The sequence below is a fragment of the Peromyscus maniculatus genome, chromosome 9, assembly GCF_049852395.1.
Source record: "Peromyscus maniculatus bairdii isolate BWxNUB_F1_BW_parent chromosome 9, HU_Pman_BW_mat_3.1, whole genome shotgun sequence".
Lineage (NCBI taxonomy): Eukaryota > Metazoa > Chordata > Mammalia > Rodentia > Cricetidae > Peromyscus > Peromyscus maniculatus.
Window position 1 is genome coordinate 6,459,001 of NC_134860.1, and position 21,268 is coordinate 6,480,268.

Genomic DNA, 21,268 nt, shown 5'->3' on the forward strand with positions numbered 1-21,268 from the left:
AATAAAGAAGACACAAACAGAGGGAATGCTGGAAATAGAAAACATGAGTAAAAGATCGGGAACTTCAGATGGAAGTATAACCAACAGAATGCAAGAGATGGGAGAGAAGATTTCTGGCATTAAAGATACAGTAGAAGAAATAGTTCCATCAGTCGAAGGAAACACTAAAGCCACCAAATTCATGAACCAAAATGTCCAAGAAATATGGGACACAATGAAAAGACCAAACAAACCAATTATAGGGATAGAAGAAGGTGAAGACTACCAACTCAAAGGCACAGAAAATATATTCAACAAAATTATAGAAGAAAACTTTACCAACTTAAAGAAGGAAATGCCTATGAAGATACAAGAAGCCTATAGAACACCAAACAGACTAGACCCCCCCAAAAAAGTCCCCTCGACACATAATAATTAAACAACTAAATGTACAGAATAAAGAAAGAATATTAAGAGCAGCCAAGGAAAAAGGCCAAGTGACCTATAAAGGTAAACCCATCAGAATAACACCCGATTTCTCAATGGAGACTTTGAAAGCCAGAAGGACCTGGACAGATGTAATGCAGACACTAAGAGACCATGGATGTCAGCCCAGACTAATATACCCAGCAAAACTTTCAATCATCATAGACAGAAGGAACAAGACATTCGAAGACAAAGCCAGATTTAAACAATACCTATCCACAAACCCAGCCCTACAGAAAGCACTACAGGGAAAATTCCAACCGAAGGAAGTCAGATACACACTCAAAAACACAGGCAATAGATAAAGCCACAACAGTAAACTCCAAAGAAGGGAAGTACACACACACTACCACCAAAAATAACAGGGATGAACAATCACTGGTCATTAATACCCCTTAATATCAATGGAGTTAATTCACCTATAAAAAGACATAGACTTACAGAATGGTTATGAAAGCAGGACCCATCTTTCTGCTGCATACAAGAAACACATCTCAAATTCAAAGACAGATATTGGGGAAAATTATAAAGGCCACTCCATGTAGTTAAAAGGAAGAATTATTTAGTGGATGACTTACAAATGAAGGAATGGATAGGTTGCGGGGGTCTGGGGAAGGTGTATCGCAATCCAGCGGTGTTCTCTGCAGCTCTGCACATAAATCTCCACCGTCCAGGGTCCAGGCGCAGAGAGAGCGCCCAGAGAGAGCGCTCGCCCATCCAGCTCTCGGGTTTCCAGCACCTCCCCTTGCCCAGGCTCATAGGCGTGACAGTTGCCAGAGTCTCAATGGGGGATGGAACCTCCAGATCCAAGCTGGAATGGCTACCCACTACAGACAGACACTACCTAAGAATAAAAGGCTGGGAAAAGACTTTCCAATCAAATGGTCTTGAGAAACAAGCAGGGGTAGCCATCCTGATATCCAACAAAATAGACTTCAAACTAAAATCAATCAAAAGAGATCAAGAAGGACATTACATACTCATCACAGGAAAGATCCACCAAGATGAAGTTTCAATTCTGAACATTTATGCCCCAAACACAAGGGCACCCACATATGTAAAGAAATATTACTAAAGCTTAAACCACATATAAAACCCCACACATTAATAGTGGGAGATCTCAACACCCCAATTTCACCACTGGACAGATCTCCCAAATCGAAACTTAACAGAGAAATAAAGGACTTAACTGATGTCATAACCCAATTGGACCTAATAGATATCTACAGAACATTCCATCCTAACAAGAAAGAATATACCCTCTTCTCAGCACCCCATGGAACCTTCTCTAAAATCGACCACATACTTGGCCACAAAGCAAATCTCAACAGATACAAAACAATTAGAATAACCTCCTGTGTTCTATCAGACCACCATGGTTTAAAGTTAGATTTCAACAACAACAAAAACTACAGAAAACCTACAATCTCATGGAAACTGAATAATGCTCAACTGAATCACCAATGGGTTAAGGAAGAAATAAAGAAAGAAATTAAAGACTTCCTAGAGATCAATGAAAATGAAGACACCACATACCCAAACTTATGGGACACTATGAAAGCAGTGCTAAGAGGGAAATTCATAGCACCAAATGCCCACATAAAGAAGTTGGAGAAATCCCACACTAGTGACTTAACAGCACACCTGAAAGCTCTAGAACAAGAAGAAGCAAAGTCTCCCAGGAAGAATAGACGCCAGGAAATTATCAAAGTGAGAGGTGAAATTAATAAATTAGAAACTAAGAGAATAATACAAAAAATTAATGAAACAAAGAGTTGGTTCTTTGAGAAAATCAACAAGATAGACAAGCCTTTATCCAAACTAACCAAAGGACACAGAGAGAGATTCCAAATCAACAAAATCAGAAATGAAAAGGGGGACATAACAACAGACATTGAGGAAATCCAGAGAATTATAAGGTCATATTTCAAAAACCTCTACTCCACAAAACTGGAAAACCTAAAAGAAATGGACATTTTTCTGGATAGGTACCACATACCTAAGTTAAATCAAGTCAAGATAAACTATTTAAATAGCCCAATAACTCCTAAGGAAATAGAAACAGTCATTAAAAGTCTCCCAAACAAAAAAAGCCCAGGACCAGATGGTTTCAGCGCAGAATTCTACCAGATCTACTATAGAGCTACAGTAATAAAAACAGCTTGGTATTAGCATAAAAACCAACAAGTGGACCAATGGAATCGAATTGAAGACCCTGACATTAACCCACACACCTATGGACATATAATTTTTGACAAAGAAGCCAAAAGTGTACAATGGAAAAAAGAAAGTATCTTCAACAAATGGTGCTGGCATAACTGGATATCAACATGTAGAAGGCTACAAATAGATCCATATCTGTCACCGTGCACAAAACTTAAGTCCAAGTGGATCAAAGACCTCAACATAAATCCAGCTACTCTGAACCTGCTAGAAGAGAAATTAGGAAGTAGTCTTGAATGCATTGGCATAGGAGATCACTTCCTAAATATAACACCAGTAGCACAGACACTGAGACAAACAATCAATCAATGGGACCTCTTGAAACTGAGAAGCTTTTGTAGAGCAAAGGATACAGTCAACAAGGCAAAGCGACAGCCTACAGAATGGGAAAAGATCTTCACCAACCCCACAGGTGACAGAGGACTGATATCCAGAATATATAAGGAACTCAAGAAATTAGACATCAAAACGACCAACAGTCCAATTGAGAAATGGGCTTTAGAACTAAACAGAGAATTCTCAACAGAGGAAACCCAAATGGCTGAAAGACATTTAAGGAATTGCTCAACATCCCTAATCATCAGGGAAATGCAAATCAAAACAACTCTGAGATACCACCTTACTCCTGTCAGAGTGGCTAAGATCAAAAACACTGAAGACACTTTATGCTGGAGAGGATGTAGAACTAGGGGAACTCTCCTCCACTGCTGGTGGGAATGCAAGCTTGTACAACCACTTTGGAAATCAATATGGCGCTTTCTCAGAAAATTGGGAATCAATCTCTCCCAAGATCCAGCTATACCACTCCTGGGCATATACCCAAGAAATGCTCAATCATACCACAAGAGCACTTGCTCAGCTATGTTCATATCAGCATTGTTTGTAATAGCCAAAACCTGGAAACAACCTAGATGCCCTTCAACTGAAGAATGGATAAATAAATTGTGGCACATATACACAATGGAATACTACTCAGCAGAGAAAAACAATGACATCACACGGTTTGCAGGCAAATGGATGGATCTAGAAAAAAATCACCCTGAGTGAGGTAACCCAGACTCAGAAAGACAAATATGGTATGTACTCACTCATAGGAAGATGCTAGATGTGGAACAAGGATGACTGAACTGCTACTCACATCACCAGTGAGGCTACCTGGAAAACGGGACCCCAAGAAAGTCACGGAGAAATGGATGAGATCTACATGAACAGCCTGGACATGAGTGGGAGCAATGAAGGGCGAGGGTAAAGGGAAAGAGAGTGGGAGATCCTAGCTGGATCAAGAAAAGAGAGGGAGAACAAGGAATAGGAGACCATGGTAAATGAAGACCACATGAGAAGGGGATGAAGCAGAGAGCTAGGGAGGCCCACAGAGATCCACAAAGATACCCCCACAAATGACTGCTGGCAATGGTCGAGAGATGGCAGGAAATGACCAACTCTGGTGATGGAATGGCCAGAAACCCTCATAGTTGTGCCATAAACCCCATCCAAGGACTGAGGAATCTGGATGCAGACATCCATGGCTGGGCCCCTGGTGGAGAACTGGGAGTCTAATTAGTGAGAAAGAAGAGGGTTTATATGAGCGAGAATTTCTGAAGCCAAGGTTGGATAAAGCACAGGGACAAATAACCAAATGAATGGAAGCACAGGATCTATGAACCAAAGGCTGAGGGGCCCCCAACTGGATCAGGCCCCCTGAATGGGTGAGACAGTCTTTTGACTTGATCTGTTTGGGAGGCAGCTGTGCGTTGGTGCTGGGTCCTGAGCTGGTTGCATGAGTTTGCTGTTTGAATCCTGGGACTTATGCAGGGATGCTTGGCTCGGTCTGGGAGGGGGGACTGAACTTGCCTGGATTGAGTCTACCAGGTTGACCCCGGAGACCTTGATCTGGAGGAGGTGGGAATGGGGGGTGGGCTGGGGGGAGGGGGAGGGGAGTGAGAGGGGGAGAACAGGGGAATGTGTGGCTATTATGTTGAACTGAGTGGTGTTGTAAAATAAATTAAAAAAAAAGAATTAACTGAGAAGAGGTAATGTATAGGAAAGTTGCTGTGCTTTCACTTATAGAATTGGGTATTACTGAGATAACTCACCTTGTCTGGCATGACTTGTCAGTGTGATATAACATCTAAAAGGACAGTTTGGCTTACATCACTCATTTGTTCTGGGATATACCAAGTATACTTCTGAAGCCACAGTCTAGACTTCTGGTGAATTTTCAATCCAAACCAAACATGGTGCTAGTTCTTCATTTCAGGATTATCAGTAAATTGAAAAGTGTGAAGTGGGGCTCTGGGAAAGGTCTATGGTAAAGGACCCCCAATAATCTGTCCTCTTGTGCCCTTTCCCTGCTTCTCTCATGCTCCAATGGATGTTGTAATTTAAGCTGGCTGTGTCACCTTTCCTAAGGGCATGCACTTTGTCACAGGTGTCTCCAGTCAAGGAATTTGGCTTTCATATAGTTCTAGGTGAAGTTCCACAGTGGTGACACACTACATACTATCCCCATGACTATGACACATTTGATTTTCTGTAAATGCCATTGGGTATCTGTTTGTGGCCTCTCAATAGCTATTCATCTTTCTTCAAACTTTAATGCAGGAATGGCCCATCATTCTTCATGGGAGTTTTTGCTCTTGTGTCTGAGAGCTCCCCTGGAGAACTCTGGTTCTTATATCTCCAGCCTCACATGTCACTAATTAATCACACTTTAGATATCTACAATGGCTGGAATGAATTCTTCTGTAGTTCAGGGGCAATTTTCATCAACTATGGGACTTACCTTTATTCTGACAGGACATCCACAATCTCCCATCACACTAACAGAATTGTGCATCCTCCACAATGTGTTTGTTGCTTTCAGGAGAGTGAACTTTCCTTCCCACCATCCTTACTTAGTTACCTAGAAATCTTTTTTTCTTGTGTTATTGACTAGAGGATTCATGAGTTGGATGAGCCTATTCCTGGGATATTTTTGGAAGTGAGTCTTCAACTGTACATGAAGTAGTGAATATAATCTAATGAAGTACAAAGAGATCCCTGGGTTTGTAATGAGGTGATGAAGGTCTTCCCTTGTGTTTTTGGGAAGGCTCCTGGGAAAGGCAATATGGCTTCCAGTGAATTGCCGAAGATGTAGTTTGTAGGTAGGTGAGGGCGACTGCTGGTGAACCCGATAGTTCCTTCTTGGGGCAAGCTATTGTATTCTGGAGAGTCCTTGGCATTTCCTTTATTTTACTTATGTTGTGGGAACACCAAGCTACTGTAGGGTATTCTTTCACTGCCCATAGACATTTCAGCAAGACTGAGAAGGCTGCTTGGGAGTGAGAATGGAGAACAACGGGAGACCAGAGAGGTGCAAGAAGCTGGGCTTCAGTCTCAGTGTCAAACATGGAGAAATAAATGGTTCTTGGGATGGCACTGTGAGTCGTAGGAAGGATCGTGGGAGCTTTCTGGAGGAAGTGAAGCTTGAGCTGAGCTTTCCAGTAGTGGGGTTTAGCATCTGTGAATTTCTGGTAAGCAATGGGCTTATCCTGTTTCTTTAGGTTCCTGAAAGCAGACCCAGAGTCAGCAATTTCTGATGGTTATTTTGGGAGAGCCATGAATTTTCAAACCTGAAGTGGCTTTTCTGTGAGATCCTTAATCTCTTTCTGAGTGGAAAGCAAGGTCAGCAGGAGGAAAGTGGTGATGAATTAGGTGTCCTTCTCTGGGTAGCATGTTGCTGCTCTTCATCCTAGTGGATTCCATCAGTTTCCATGGGAATAGGATGCCAATAAGAAGGGAGGGAAAATCCCCTGACAATCCACCAAACTCTTAGACATTCAGATACTTTGGTCCTGGATACATGTGATGAGGACTTAGTACTGCTAAGCTCAAGGGACAAAAGGACTTACCTGCACCACATCAGATATAAGGTGACACTGTCCTCCAAATCTACATGGTTGGGCTATCTTTTGCTTTCCAGGGCTGGGGGACTGCATTAGAGAGGGAGACACATGCCTACCCATGGTGGTTGAGGACAGATACATAGTGCGTGGAACCAATTTGAGGATAATTGTCCTACTCTGTGGGGCCCTCAGTGTGTCCCTAGCATTTCCTCTTCCTGGGGCTTCCTCTTGGGACTGGAATGGATTCTCCTGGCCCTATGCTATTCAAGTGTACAAGTTCACTTTGCTTTATCTTCCTCCAGAGACTACTGGGAAGTCACCAACCCAAACCTCCAACTACACTGAGCAGGAGCAGCAGATGACAAAGTTGGAGAAACTCACCCTTCAGCTACAGAGTATAACATACGAGCAAATTGAACTGCATGGGATCCTGGGCACTTATATAGACAAGGATTTGCAGAACAGGTAGTCATTATGTGCAGGTCTCTGCTGACCATCTTGACCCCACAAAGTGTAGCTAAGCTTTCCTGCCAAACAGGAGGCTGAATCTCCAGGGTGTCCTGGTGCCTAAACGAATTTTCCTGAGTGCACAGAATTTGGAACCTGGGTACGTGTGAGATGAAGACACAGGCTATTCTTATTCATCCAAATGAAAATCAGAGCCTGTGGCCTGAATCACAGTCTGAGGATAGGGACAGTAGCATGTGAGCTCTCAACAAGCATTTCAAGAGGCCTTCACAGGTGTTGGGTTGTGGGAGATTGCTGTGGGATGGTCTGTATGTCAAATTGCTCTGATTGGTCAATAAATAAAACATTGATTGGCCAGTGGCCAGGCAGGAAGTAGGTGGAAAAAGGAAAGAGGAGAATTCTGGGAAGCAGAAGGCTGAGATAGAGAGACACTGCCAGCCACTGCCATGACAAGAAGCATGTGAAGACACTGGTAAGCCACCAGCCACGTGGCAAAGTATAGATTTATGGAAATGGATTAATTAAAGATATAAGAACAGTTAGCCAGAAGCCTGCCTTGGCCATACAGTTTGTAAGCAATATAAGTCTCTGTGTTTACTTGGTTGAGTCTGAGTGGCTGTGGGACTGGCAGGTGACAAAGAGTTGTCCTGACTGTGGGCAAGGCAGGAAAACTCTAGCTACAGGAGATGCTAGGTTCTGTGAGTTTGTGGTGAGTCTTTGTACTTGACCAGCAGATGATTGTGACAAGCAGATGAACGGACGTTGTCCCATTCATTCATCTCAGTTTGTGGCTGGAAGGTCTGATGCTTATCATTGCTTCTCCCTTGTCTTGCTCCTCATACTTTGAGGCAGTTCCACCTACCTGTATTTCATGGGCAACCTGACTGTATATGGTGTTTGTGTGTGTAGGAAGTAATAGCCTGATAGTTTTCTTGGCTCCTACCTATAATTTGAGACAGTGAAAACTGTATTTCATGGGCATTCTGAGTATATATGGTGTATGTGTGTATGTGTGTTGGTATGTGTGTGTGTGTGTACACGTTCGTGCGTGCATTCATGCATGCATGCGTGTGTGTGTGTGTGTGTGTGTGTGTGTGTGTGTGTGTGTGTGTGTTAGAGGGCAGGAGGGTGTGTGTGTATACTCCTGGGTTTCTAGGGTCTGTGGCAGGGTCTGAGGATTTGCCATTTTCACATTTTCCTGGGGATGCCAGTGATGACGCCAGAGAGCTCCACCACTTTGAGTAGCTCAGGTTTTGGCCACTGTTCTCACTTTGGTGGAACATTGGAATCCCCTGTGGAGTTTATAACGCCTTCCTGAAGTTGGGACTCCTCCCTGGAACTACTCAACGTATGCTCTGGTCCTCTGTGTATAAGGAGGAGTACCCAGACATGATAATTCCTGTTATAAAGACAGGAAAATGTCACCATAAGTTTCTGGTGGCACCAGATATGTGGCACAGATTCCTGGGGTCTTCTTGGAGAGATCATCTATAGCTCCAAGTCCACTGAGGGTGGTCATGCAGTCCTGGATAACTCCTTCTTCTTCTGGCCTGGGGACATGATAGGAAGTTTAATAAGCACCAGGAGGTCCCTGTGTATAAGTGCCAGGCTGTGGCTTCCATGACACTGAGGAATCCAGAGCATAGCCTGATTCCATATGATCCTTGTGGCCTGTGTTCATGGGGTCCTTTTCTCCTGGGGCCATGCCCTACCACAGGCTGAATTCTTTTGAGATGCTGAAAAAGGAGCATAAGCAAGTGATGTCGGACTTGCAGAAAATGCCCATGGAGATCAGTGACTGTGTGAACAAGGTCAAACAGCTGATTGAGGAGACTGTATCCTACAGGTATGTGCCTGATTTATCTTGGGAGAGACTGATTCTGCCATCTTTCTCTTTGACTAAAAGTGAGAGTTCTGGTTCTTGCCTGTCTGCCTCTTAGCAAGCAGCCTGACATGTGGTCCTTGGCCTTGTGCATCTTGGACTCAGTTTAGCTAAGTGTGAAAAGACACTGTTCCCCTCCAAGCAATGTCCTGCCAGCTTCCGGAGCCCCTGGATAAAAACAAATGATTTGCACCATGAAGGGAGTGTCAGGTATCCTAGTACCTCTGGGGATCTGACCAGGGCTTCACAGAGCTGGTTTCCATGAGAGCCAAGGACAGAATTGATTCTGGTTGGGGCATCTTCCCTCATGCTGAGAGTGTTTGCCCTCTACCTGCTGGTGTTTTCCCAATATCATGAACAGGTAAGCACAGGTTTGGGTTGCACCCTGTTCTCAGGGGGACAGTACCCCTTTTGGAATCAGGGTTTTCAGAAGTGCTTTGAATCTTTGTGGAATTTGGTAACTCTCTGGATTTGGCCTGTATCTAAGTGATGCTGGCTTGGCTAATGAGAACTCTATTTGTGGGCTGTCTGGGAGTCTGGGACTTTTCAGTGCTGGTGGCACTTGGAGGTAGGAATGGCAAAGGAGGCTGGCTGATGCTCACCATGTTTTGGTGTTTGTTCAGTTACCTCCACAGCCAGGTCCTCCGAGATTGTAGATTCTCCCTATGGGAGAACTTACCCTGTTGGAGGAGGGCAGGAGGAGTGGGGGGGATGTGGTAGGCAGGAGAGGGAGGAGCAATGAGAGGTGGATATGTGGTTGGTAAGTAACTTCAATAAAAATTTAAAGGAAAGTATGAAGAGTTGGAAGTAATTTTTTATTTGTGAAATTACAGAAATTTGACGGAATAGGGAGGACCTTAAAGGGGTGATTAGTATATCCAGTGTATAGATTTAGCAAAATATAAAATCAAAGAAAGAACAAAGAACAAAAAAAAAATAAAAAAACAGCAAAACAAAACAAAGAACAACAAAACCTAAATTCATGAAAACCCCAAAACAAACCAAAACTATTTACATAAGGAGTTTTTTCTTCATGCAGATGTCCTACGCTCTGTGGCTGGCTTTGAACACAAGTTGAAAGAGAACCCTGAACTGAAATAACTTCCTCAAGACAAGTGCAGTCATGCCACTTTGGGGCTTCTAGGTTAAGTCCTTGCCAAAGTTGATATTATGCCATGTTGCCACTATATGATTCTGTCTGCCAACATGTGTCTGTGTGCCCATTCAAGAGTAAAAAATGACACAGGGAGCATCTCTTACCAAAAGACATAAAAGCTCATGGTGACATCCTTCCTAAATCATCTCTCAGAACAATTCTCTTAACTATCACATGTGCATGAAATTGAGTAGGTCCAGCACTGTACTGGAGTGAGAATATGCTTCCCTTGTGTGTTCTGTCTGGATAGCAGCATGACATCAACACAGTCTCCGTTGACATATCTCCCTCCACATATGAAGGGCTCAGGACTCAGCCAGCTACCAAAAGTTTGTAGCAATAAACTTTCAGAGTAACTATGAGTGGAATCATATTGTCTCTCCTTGTTGTTGTGGCCCTCACTGGGAACACTTGCTGGTAGATGTCAGCTTTTTCTGCATAATTCTTGGTGTTTACTTTTTTGAATCTCATGCATCTTATTGATGGTTTCTTTATTCCATAACTACTGAGTCAACAGACACATGGATGAGATTATGGATAGACGACCTGCAGGGCAGATGATATTTGCCTCACTGGTGGATTTCACAACTTGTAGTACATATCTTGTTCTGAGGAGGCCTTGATCATAGAGTGGAGAATGTCAGTGTTTGTAGTTGACTATGGATTCCTTCAGCCTCAGTTCTCATAAAGGGTGCTGTGAGAGAAGAAAAGGCAATCAGTTCTAAAAACTCCCTTGCTGGGTCACTAGCTAGATAAATTCAGGGCCTATTCACACATAGGAAACCATAATCAAGGAAGAACTCCTCCCACAAATGCCATGTTGCTGGGGATGGGATGTCATGGTGGCTCACTTACTTATGACATTTAGTGCTCCTGCTGCAGCAGCTCTGTGGTCAGGAGGCTCTTATCCTGAGCTGTGGATTGTTCCAGCTCATGTTGGAGTTTTTCTGACCTAGAGGAGGAAGTTAGTAAGGGCAGAGTCCTGGTGGGGATCCACCATGTCACTAGTTATTCAGTGATATCACAAAAACTAAATTGGGCTGGACAGTCAACACTGATCTTTGGCAGCAGTCACTGTATATACCCCTAAGGAATAAGTGTCACACAATAGCTGGGCCTTGAATTATTTTCTGCCCTTAACAAGTATCAGATGTTGGTATGAGTATTGTATGACTGTGCTCTAATGAGAAAGAACTCAGGTTTTTCCTACAGTATAGAGACACCATTTAAACAAAAGGAGTAGCATATTAAAGTCATATATAATCACACAGTAGAGATACACAGACCGTTCATGATGAGTTTCTCATCAACTAACTCATTGTTTTCTTGTCCAATTTCTGTTTATTTCTTTCTAGGCAGGTTTACAATATGCATCTCTGGCTGACTTGATCCATATACTAGGATAGCTACAAGAGGCCAGAGATTTCCTGCCTGTGCTCCCAAAGAGCTTGAATTAAAGACATGCACCATTACATACACCTGTCCTTATTCCTGATTTTAATTGATATTATTTTATTTTCCTCTCCATGTTATACAATGCTCTCACAGGTTTGATAGAGAAAACCTTAAAATTCCAAGCTGTGTTCCTTCTTGTTGTTTTTAGAGGGATTACATGAGCAAGGGTGGTAAAGATCATGATGGGGAAATCTACAGAAACAACTGAACCAAGCCCAAAGGAACTCAGGAAATTTAGACTGACAGTTGTGACCCTCTGCATATGGGGAACCGTTGTGACCCTCTGCATATGGGGGACCATTGTGACCGTCTACATATGGGGAACAGTTGTGACCCTCTGCATATGGGGGACAGTTGTGGAGCTGGTTGTGTTTGAGGGGCCCCTGGCAGTGTGATCAGGATCTATTCCTGGTGCATGAGCTCTCTTTCTGGATCCCATTACCTCTGGTCAGACACCTTGCTCTTGATTGATAAAGTGGGGAGAGGCTTGGTCTTGCCTCAACAGAATGTATCAGGCTTAACTGTCCTACCTTGGGAGAATTTACCCTGCTGGAGGAGGGGATGAATGGTCAGGGAAGAAGGTGAGTGGGGAGTGGGAGTAGGGAAGAAAGGGGGATCTGTGGTTGGTATGTAAAATGAATAAAAAATAATTTTAAAAAGACCACCTCATTTTTATACATAGACTTAATACAACTTTGAAAACTAGACAGCTGAATAAGGTCATGTAAAAAGATCAGGCCTCCTGCCCAGAAGGCACCTTGCACCCAGGTAATACACAAGATGGAGCCTGTCATGCTAAAGTAGTATTTCTTGACCATGTGTCTGAGAACATTTTCACTGCATGGTCTCTGGCAATAAACAAAAAGAGCTGTGTTATCCTTAGGCCTACAGCTGGGAATCTACATCCTGGTACTCTAGAGGAGTCTGTTATACAACACTCAGTGAAGGTTCTGAAAAATCCTCAGCAGACACATCTACGTGGGTTCATCCTGCAATGACTAAACGTATTATATCCCCAGTACACTTTACATGGGAAATGCTCAAACAATGAAGACAGCCATTGTTACATCAAATAGTTACAAGGGTGTGAATCTCATCTTAGAGGTGCTAACCCTGTATAAAAATGTAGTTTCAGTCAGATATTATGAGGCACACCTTTAAATTCCATCACTTGGTAGGCATAAGCAGGCAGAGCTCTGTGTTCAAGGAAAGCCTGCTGAGAACATACCAGAGAAATCAGAAGGGAGGGATGGGACACAAGTCTACATACCCAGGGAGTATCAAACATAATGTTTGCTGGACAGAAGTTCTTGTTGACGGGACCAGCATAATTCTCTGAGTTCTGAGTTGGTCTACCCATGCTTGGAGAAGGGAGTCTTGCTGATAAGCAAAAGCCCACAAAGGACAGAGAGCCCTGGTACAGGGGACCCAATTGGCTCCATACCCCAACTTCAGCCTGGGTCTCATCTGAGAGACAGTCAAATGATGCTGCAGCTTTAATGCCAGGTTTTTCTGCTGTGTGACCAGCTCCCTCTGCTTCAGCAAGCTCTGGAGTCTCTCTTCCATTCTTTGCTGCTCCTGTTCATTACAAGATTGTGTCCTAAGTGGAGGGTTGAGTATAGTATTGACAATACATTCTCACACTAGTGCAAGCACACACAGAGAATCCCAAGAGATTGCTGGTCAGTCAATCTCATGAAATTTCAAGCTCCTGGGGACATGAGAAAGCCTGCTTCAAGTTCATAAGACAGAGATTGACAAAGAGAGAAGCCCAGTCGTCTCCTCTAGCTGTCATCCACATACAATATGCACTATACTTCCCATATGCCTCTATTACACACACACACACACACACACACACACACACACACACACACACACACACCAGAGAGTGAGAGAGAATTAGAGAAAGGGGTAAGACGAATACAACAAAGTGATAGAGGAGCAGTTATCTTTCGAATAAGCACACCAGCCTTTAGGAAAAGTCCCAAAATTCAGCTTTCCATTTTTGGGTACTAAAATGGCCTAGGGGAGCACACTGCTTGGTCAGTCTAAGTGGAGATGGATAGAGAATTTTTTACTCATAAACTCAAGTCTATGTATAGCAATCCTCCCATCATAATGACATGTAGCTGTGTGATGAGTGATTGATCTGTTTCTCCCCATTGACTACAGGTTCAAGAAGAGTATCAGGGATTACATGTCAATGACAAAGATTCTCAGAGGAGATTCACTTCCCAAATACTAATGCACAGATACAGAATGAACAATTTTATGTCATGAAGTGGGTGGATGGATGAGAAAAGTGATGAGATAGAGCACAGGTGTCTGGATGGGTAGATTTGGCAAGGATACATATGTAAATGATGCTGGACACAACTGTGACTCAGCTGCCTGTCCCTACCTCCTGTTGCTGGTTCTGGAGGTCACTGCTCTCTTCTTGATCCTTACTGAGCACTTGCAAGTCACCCAAGTGTTGCTTCAGCAGGACCCAATCCTCCAGTAGGTTCTCCTTCTCTTGTCTCAGCATATCAAATTTCTTTTTGAGCTGACTCTGCTCCATCAGGAGCCGGCTCTGCAGATCACTGGAAACACACTCCAAATAGTAAGACCATGTCAGCCAATTCTGGTCACCCACATCACTATGCCTCAACAACCCAGCCCTATCCTAGGTTCACAGGAAGATGTAAACAAGAACCTTCAACAGCAATGACAGTGGCACTCAAGGCCAAAAGCAGAGATCAGTTATTTCCTGCATGAATCAAACTATTTCTGAACCCCTCCCAAATAACAGAAATTCATGCACTTCCATAATCTAGAGGAGTACTCCACCTGTCCTAATCATTCCGCTGTCATGAGGAAACACCAGCAGGTAATGTGCAAGAACACTTGGGGAAGGAGGAGACCCAGAGGGTGCATAGATCCCATAGCAGTCAGCTCCTGCCTGACAACCCTCTTGTGATGCCAATTGCTCTTCTGAACCAGTGGTTCTCAGTATGTGGGTTGTGAACCTTTTGGGATCTAAGGAGCCTTTCACAAGGGATACATATTAGATGTCCTATGTAGACATTTACATTAAAATTATTAACAGTAGCAAAATAAACTTAAGACAATGCCTCAAAATAATTTTATAGTTTGGGGTCATCAAAACAATAAAGCAATGTATTAAAGTATCCCAGCATTAGAAAGGTTAATAACCACTGATCTGGAGGCTACTGAATGACAATATGGTGCTTGGAAGAGCTAATAGTCTCTTTAAACCTTAGCAAAACTGAGTAAAGAGGCATAAGTCCAAAGGCTGCTTGCTAATGCTGCTGGCTATAAAGCAGAAAAACCAGAAGTAGATCTACAGACCCTGCAGTTCAGAGACAAAGAAAATTGTTGTTGGCTATTGTACAACTGTTGGGATAGTATCCCTGCCAAGATAAGCACTTACCAAAGGAAGACTTTCTCTTTGGTCAGCTCACTGAGCTTCTGTGAGGCCTCCCAATTCTCATTCTCAAAATTCTGCAGGTCTGACATGACCTGCTGATGTTCCATCTTGAGCTTTTCATAGAAAGGATTTGGCCTGTGGTAGGGCCTGGACTCAGAAGCAAAGAATTCTATGAATACAGGCCTCAAGGATCACATGAATTCAGTGTGTGTTCTATATTACTTGATTTAATGAGATGCCACAGGACTGGGACCTCTGGCTGCTTATTACACTTGTTTTTCTGGTCCCAGGCCAGCAGAGGCATGGTGTTAAGAGGGATGAAGCTGGGACTGAATGAACTCCCTCAGTAGTCCTGCATAACTTGGTATGGAATTGCCAAGAGTCTATCACAGGTCTGGGCCCACCAGAAACTGTGATGTTTCTGCTGTCTTCAAATAAGAGATTCTCATTCCAGGGTGCCTATATTGACATGGAGGCTAAAATCACATCATAAACATTTCTGAGGTTGGGATGCAATACCATGATAGCTTCATAAATTCCCCCAGGGCATTCCTAGTTGGCACCAAGGTGAACAGACTGGCAAAGAGCTATGCTGCTCAAAATGGGGCTCCGAGTCCACAACAGAGAGCACACATGGATACTGAGATAAGCAACTCTTCACGGTCAACCACAGACCCCTGATTGCAGGGTGAAGAGGGACACATATGCACAAACACACAAACACATAGACAAGATAGAGGGATGAGAAAGAGAGAGTCATAGAGAGTATCAGGGAGGGGAGGGAGAGAGAGAGAGAGAGAGAGAGAGAGAGAGAGAGAGAGAGAGAGAGAGAGAGAGAGAGAAACTGAGAGAGGGAAAGGTAATAAAATGCTTTCATTGAGATGACAAATTAATGCATGCAATTGTGTCATCTTAGAGAGGACCAAGAGCAGCAGATATCAGTACCAAGCCTTGCTGCCACATATTAGGACGTGCTACAAAAACCCTCCAGCTGCTACTAGAAGCATCCAGCACACAATGTCTTTACAGGCAAGTAAAAAAAAAAATCAGCATTCTCACACTAGCCACCACTTTACAGGATCTCTCCAAATGCATGCTGGGAACTCACACACTCTTGCCTCAATCCCTGAATCATGTTATTCAGGCCATAAGCTATGGTTTTCATTTGGAGGAAGCAGAACTGTCTATGTCCCCATCTCATCCTGCCCAGGTTTGCTTCAGGGAAGCATTTAGAGAAATGGTGTTGGGCAAAGGGACACCCTGAAGGTGCACCCAACCTCCCAGAAGCCCATTTCTTAGACAAAATAAACTAAGGGTGAAATTGTGGAACTGAGACAGTCATCATGGAGTTTGAAACTGTAACCACCTGTTGTCCAAGGATCCTTCGGTTACTAATATGAGGCGGTCTCTCAGATCATTCCGTTGGGCGGTCATCACCTGGAGCTGAGTGGTCAGGCTCTCCACCTTCTGCTTCACCTGCCTCTTTGAGAGCCTGGTTGGAGTGGGTGGTGGTTCCTTGGAGGCCCCTGTGGGTAGATGAATGAACACAAGTGAACATGCTTTGTGAAAAGACATAGAGAACAGGTCACCCTGAGACCTGAGAAGGTGTTTGAGAAAGGATGTAAGCAAGCAATTAAGTGATGCCCCAAAGAATTTTGCCCTGGATTGAGATGCCCCCGCTGGGCATCTTAGGTCTCCCATCTCTGTGTCTGGAGATAGGTGTCTCAGCCAGCTGATTTCCTCTGATCCTTTAGCACATGCTTTAAGTAACTAAGGAGAGAGCCTCCTCAGGCTTATTAACAGCTCTGGACTCTGCATTCAACTTGGATGCAGGGTTCACTAGTCTGTGGCTTTCAAATGCAAGATAAAATTGACACAGTCCACAAGCACTCAGGTCATTAAAAATGCAAAAATATCCTGACAGGTCACTCTAAGCACATAGCAAAAATGGAGAATCCACACAGGGGCAGAACATGGTCACCATCCTCACCAAGATGCCTCAGTGACAAAGGAGGGTGCATAGAGCTGGTGGGCTGTAAATAAATGAAGACACTGAGGTTGAAGTACATTGATGACCTGCTTTTTGCTGGGCACAGTTCACTTGAACTTCCTACCCTAATGCTGGCCTTATTGTTCCCTCTCAACCCTTACCCTCCTGTAGGATTGAAAGGCAAGAGCTCCCAGCACAACAGCTTTGGCCTTACTCGCTCCTGATTTCTGGGACAGACAAATTACTCATCTGGAATCCTTGAATTTCAGGAGCCATGACAAGCAGGGAAGTCCAGTTGGTTCCCAGAGACTCCTACCTCCTGTGTCCCATTACTGGAAGATTTAGCTCAAGCCCATGTCCTGCAGGAACATCCCAATTTCCTGCCCACAACTTACTGTACCATCTTCTGGACCATTTCTTTCTTGTTGTTTTAAATGGAGGCTGAAGGTCAGATTGTGTCTGCCTCTCTTTGGTCTCTTTTCCTTCTCCTTTCTCTCTACCCAATAGACTTCTGAGTCTTCCCAGCATGTTCATGGCTGAACTGTAAGGGCACTGAATCAACTGTCCAAGGGCAGTTGGTGTTGCTACAACACAAGTGACATCATATAACATTCTAAAGTTTTTGGATACAATAGAATGTCCAGGCATGAGACACCCCTGATGTCATGAGGAACTGACATTGCCTCCCTGCTAAGCAGATTTCCTCATAACTCTCCAGAAGTCAGGTTTCCCATTCCAGGAATCTCTCTTGGGTCTCAAGAGAAATGCTTCAGTACCCTTTTTTTCCATAGCCAGAGATTGCTCTCTGATTGTTTGGAAATGCCTCAGTACTTCCATGTGGGAACGAAAGTGAGTGTTCATCTCCTATTAAAGTATATGTCCAGAAGGTAACAGTATTATAGATATTTATGTGAGGTATGACTCTCCACAAGTATCTGCATCTCCTTATTATCAAGAAGTGATAGACTTAATGATAATGGAAAGGACACTTTTAAACAACTTCCCAGTATGGAGCCTACAGAAATTACTGCCAGTAGATAATATGCAGCTTAGTTTATTTAAATTGATGACCACTGACAGATTGCATTAGCATGTTACATTGGATCTATAGATAATCACTACCCAGTACATCAGCTTTTTAGAGTTTCTGAAAATGATCAATGAGTATGACCCAAAATTATATCTAAAAGTCCTGGAGAGTTTGCTCTTGTGATTTTACAGATTGTTCTTTAAAAAGACAAGGACCATATATTTTATACACAAATTCTTCACACTCCTCAAAATGGTTAGTACCTTCCCCTGACTGTACAGCTCAACAGTCAAAACTTATTATATTCTATTAGTTTTTATTAGACATTGCTCAGTAATAGGTTACTTTTAATTCACATCATGTATATATTTGTACATGAAGGATAGAGTTATACTAAAAATGGAAACTTCCCATTTTTTGTCTTTTCCTCTACACAAGCCTCTACCTTCTTTATGATGTTATTCATAAGGCTGTTTTATTCTGCTTCTTCCAATTTTTGATGTTCAGGTCTAGATGTTGGAGGCAGGCTAGGTTCTGGTGATGCTGTATTGCTCTTCATTTTGTTGTGTGTACTTCTGCCTTGATGTCTGCCCATCTCCTTGTGGTACGCTTTTGGTCTTATCAGCACACTTGGTTCAGACAGAGCTGACAGATTCAGGAAGTCTCTCTCTCTTGTCCAGATGGGAGCTCTCTTGTCCAAATGGGAATTTCGGGGCAGGATGGAAGCTCTTATCTAGACAGGAAGTCTGGGGCAGGATGGGAGCTCTTGTCCAGACAGGGGGAGGGACTTAGTACTTCCTCATCTGAATGTGCCAGGCTCTGCTTACTCCCCATGGGAGGAGCTCTGACACTTTTGGAGGAGGGTGGATCGAGGGTAAACCTGGGGGAGAAGCAGAAGGAGGGATGAGACAGGGATCTATGGTTGGCATGTAAAGGAATAAAAAAATGTCTTTAGAAAAAGACATAAAAAAAAGAAAAGCCAGACAAAAAAGATTCAGGAGCAGGAAGATGCTGGAGTGTTCAGTGTTACTTTCCTGCAGGGTCAGGGACAGAAAACTCCAAGTTCAAGTCAGAGATGAAACAGCAGCCAGATCTATCTGTGTCAGGAGACACTGGCAGGTACTGTGAGTGGAACTGGAGGCAAGTGGGTTCTTGGTGAGGAACAGCAGTCTGACTTCTGTGTGGATGAGTTTCTCTAACAACAGGCCAAGGCAATGGCTTCCCTCACATTTGCCAGCTGTGATGATTGTATTTGTATAACACTGCTTTCCATGTAAGTAGAAATGTGATCCAACTGTATAAATGATTGTGATACTGAGAAATGCCTGACTATGCCCTTGAGTATAAACCCACCACAAGAAAATATGTTCATCATGAATGTTAGCCCAAAAGAGAATTTGTTTTGTAAGTCAAACATGATTATCTATTTTCAATACATGTCACAGTCTTACTTATTCTTTTCTCCTTTCTCCTTAATAACAGAATCCTAGCTGTGAGTATGCCGGTTGCATATTTGTAGAGTGGGTTCATTTACCTTGTGCTACAGCTGTAAAGTAACAACAGCTGTAAAGGCATGCAGCAGAAGCAGCTGCAGCAGAGCCTGGAGCCTCTGGAGAGGAAGCAGAAGCATGAGAAGCAGAAACAGCAGAAGCAGGATCAACAGCAACAGATGTGGAAGTGGAAACAGAGTCAGAAGCAACAGTTGAAGTGTTTCTGTGACCAGAGTTCTCCAGTGTGTCCTCTGGTTCCTGGAGTCAGTACTTATTCTCTTCTTGAGCCTTTAAGGACAATTTGAGATGTGTTATTTTTCATAAAAAGGGAAAGTTACACTGTCATTCATTTTATCACTTGTCAATGCCATGGTCTCCATTTTCGTCCACAAATATCTGTGTATTCCTTTCAATTTTATCATTAGAGACCACTAACATTTTTTAACCTCTGCTTCATTTCTACTTGAGTAAAAGACCCATGGTTTCATAAATCTCAAATCAGATATAACCAACTGGTTTTTAAAAAATCTGCACTTTGTTACCTAACACATTCATTTCCAACATGATGGGAAGAGGTAAACATAAAAGGTCAAAATGTGTCCTCTCCAGTCTGCACGACCTGGTTGTTTAACAGCCAGATTGAGAGAATGTGACAATGAAGGGCTTCTAGAAGGAAAGGAACCTCTCCCTTCTCCACTCCATTAATCCTTTCCCATAGCCTTTCACAATTGCCCATTGGGATCCTGGGATAGCATGAGTGAAGGTGAACTCAAAATGCATGAACAAAGTGTGCCACCAGCTGCTGAGCTGCAAGTATGGATTCTGCAGATGTCTTCTGGTTTCTCAATCCTTTTCCATGACAGTGAAACCTGTGAGATGTAGAGTAATGGCCTGCTCCAGCAAGATCGTCTACTTTGAGTAGGAATATTGTGAACAAAGCCTCAAGAATTCATTCAAAGCTCTGAAATGGTGCTACTCATCCATTTATGTCACAAAACAGTTGATAAAATTTCTACAAGGCTGACTCACATAGGTTACTCAAAGACCCATTCTACCTGCTAAATTGAAGAGGTGTGTTCTCAGGTCTTAGAGAGATCACTTGGTGTTTAAGATTCCTTGAATTCGATTCCTGACACCCAGCAGGGGCTCAAATCTGTCTAAAACTCCAGTCCTAGTGGATCCAGTTTTTCTTCTGTCCTCCGTGAATACTAGGCTTGCACAGGGTGCACAGGCATACATACAGCAAAATCATTCACACACAAGCATGCATAACAGTAAAATCAAGTGGGAGTTTTACAAACTGACTCAATGCTACTTGGTAGATGAACCGTCTCCTCTGCTCTTACATAATGTCTCTAGATTTTTGTCAGTCTTCACAACTCAGTCAACGTCAGAATTCAGGATCCTATTTTGGCATCAAATACCAAATTTGCTCATTTTATATGCTACCTAAAGTTTAAAACAATTACAAAACTTGCCTAAATAATATAGCCTAAAATGGTTATAAAAACAAAAATATAAGACAGATTATTCCTAAAATAAACACATGGAAGTGTATATACTTGTTAAAAGTACTTAAAGTGGTCATGGTGACTGATCTCAAAGATCCTAGTTAGAGATGAACTTAAACCACCATGGACATGTGAATTTGATGGGAGATTTGTCAACCTTAGATACATTTTTATAGTTCTCCGAGTCATTATTTCTTCTTCATTATGCAATATATCATAAGACAACAAAAAGGAAGCCCCTATATTTATAACAGTTTTTGCATCCCCCTCTAGTATTTAGA

General features: G+C 43.0%; 1 protein-coding gene across 2 annotated transcripts; it reads right to left on the minus strand.

The window, feature by feature from the left end:
• Window positions 1-9,715: 9,715 nt before the first annotated feature.
• Window positions 9,716-19,515, minus strand: LOC143267233 (disks large homolog 5-like). Of its 2 annotated transcripts, XM_076544257.1 has the most exons (7): window positions 17,352-17,541; window positions 16,333-16,492; window positions 14,970-15,113; window positions 13,938-14,118; window positions 12,978-13,111; window positions 10,934-11,030; window positions 9,716-10,772 (listed from the first exon to the last, which is right to left on the minus strand). In XM_076544257.1, exons 1-6 carry the CDS (start codon window positions 17,488-17,490, stop codon window positions 10,943-10,945), a joined length of 846 nt encoding a protein of 281 aa, XP_076400372.1. In that variant the 5' UTR covers window positions 17,491-17,541; the 3' UTR covers window positions 9,716-10,772; window positions 10,934-10,942. The 2 variants fall into 2 exon arrangements, with proteins under 2 accessions (XP_076400372.1, XP_076400373.1); XM_076544258.1 differs by lacking the exons at window positions 9,716-10,772; window positions 10,934-11,030; window positions 17,352-17,541 and adding an exon at window positions 18,432-19,515 and having other exon boundaries at window positions 12,650-13,111.
• Window positions 19,516-21,268: the final 1,753 nt, after the last annotated feature.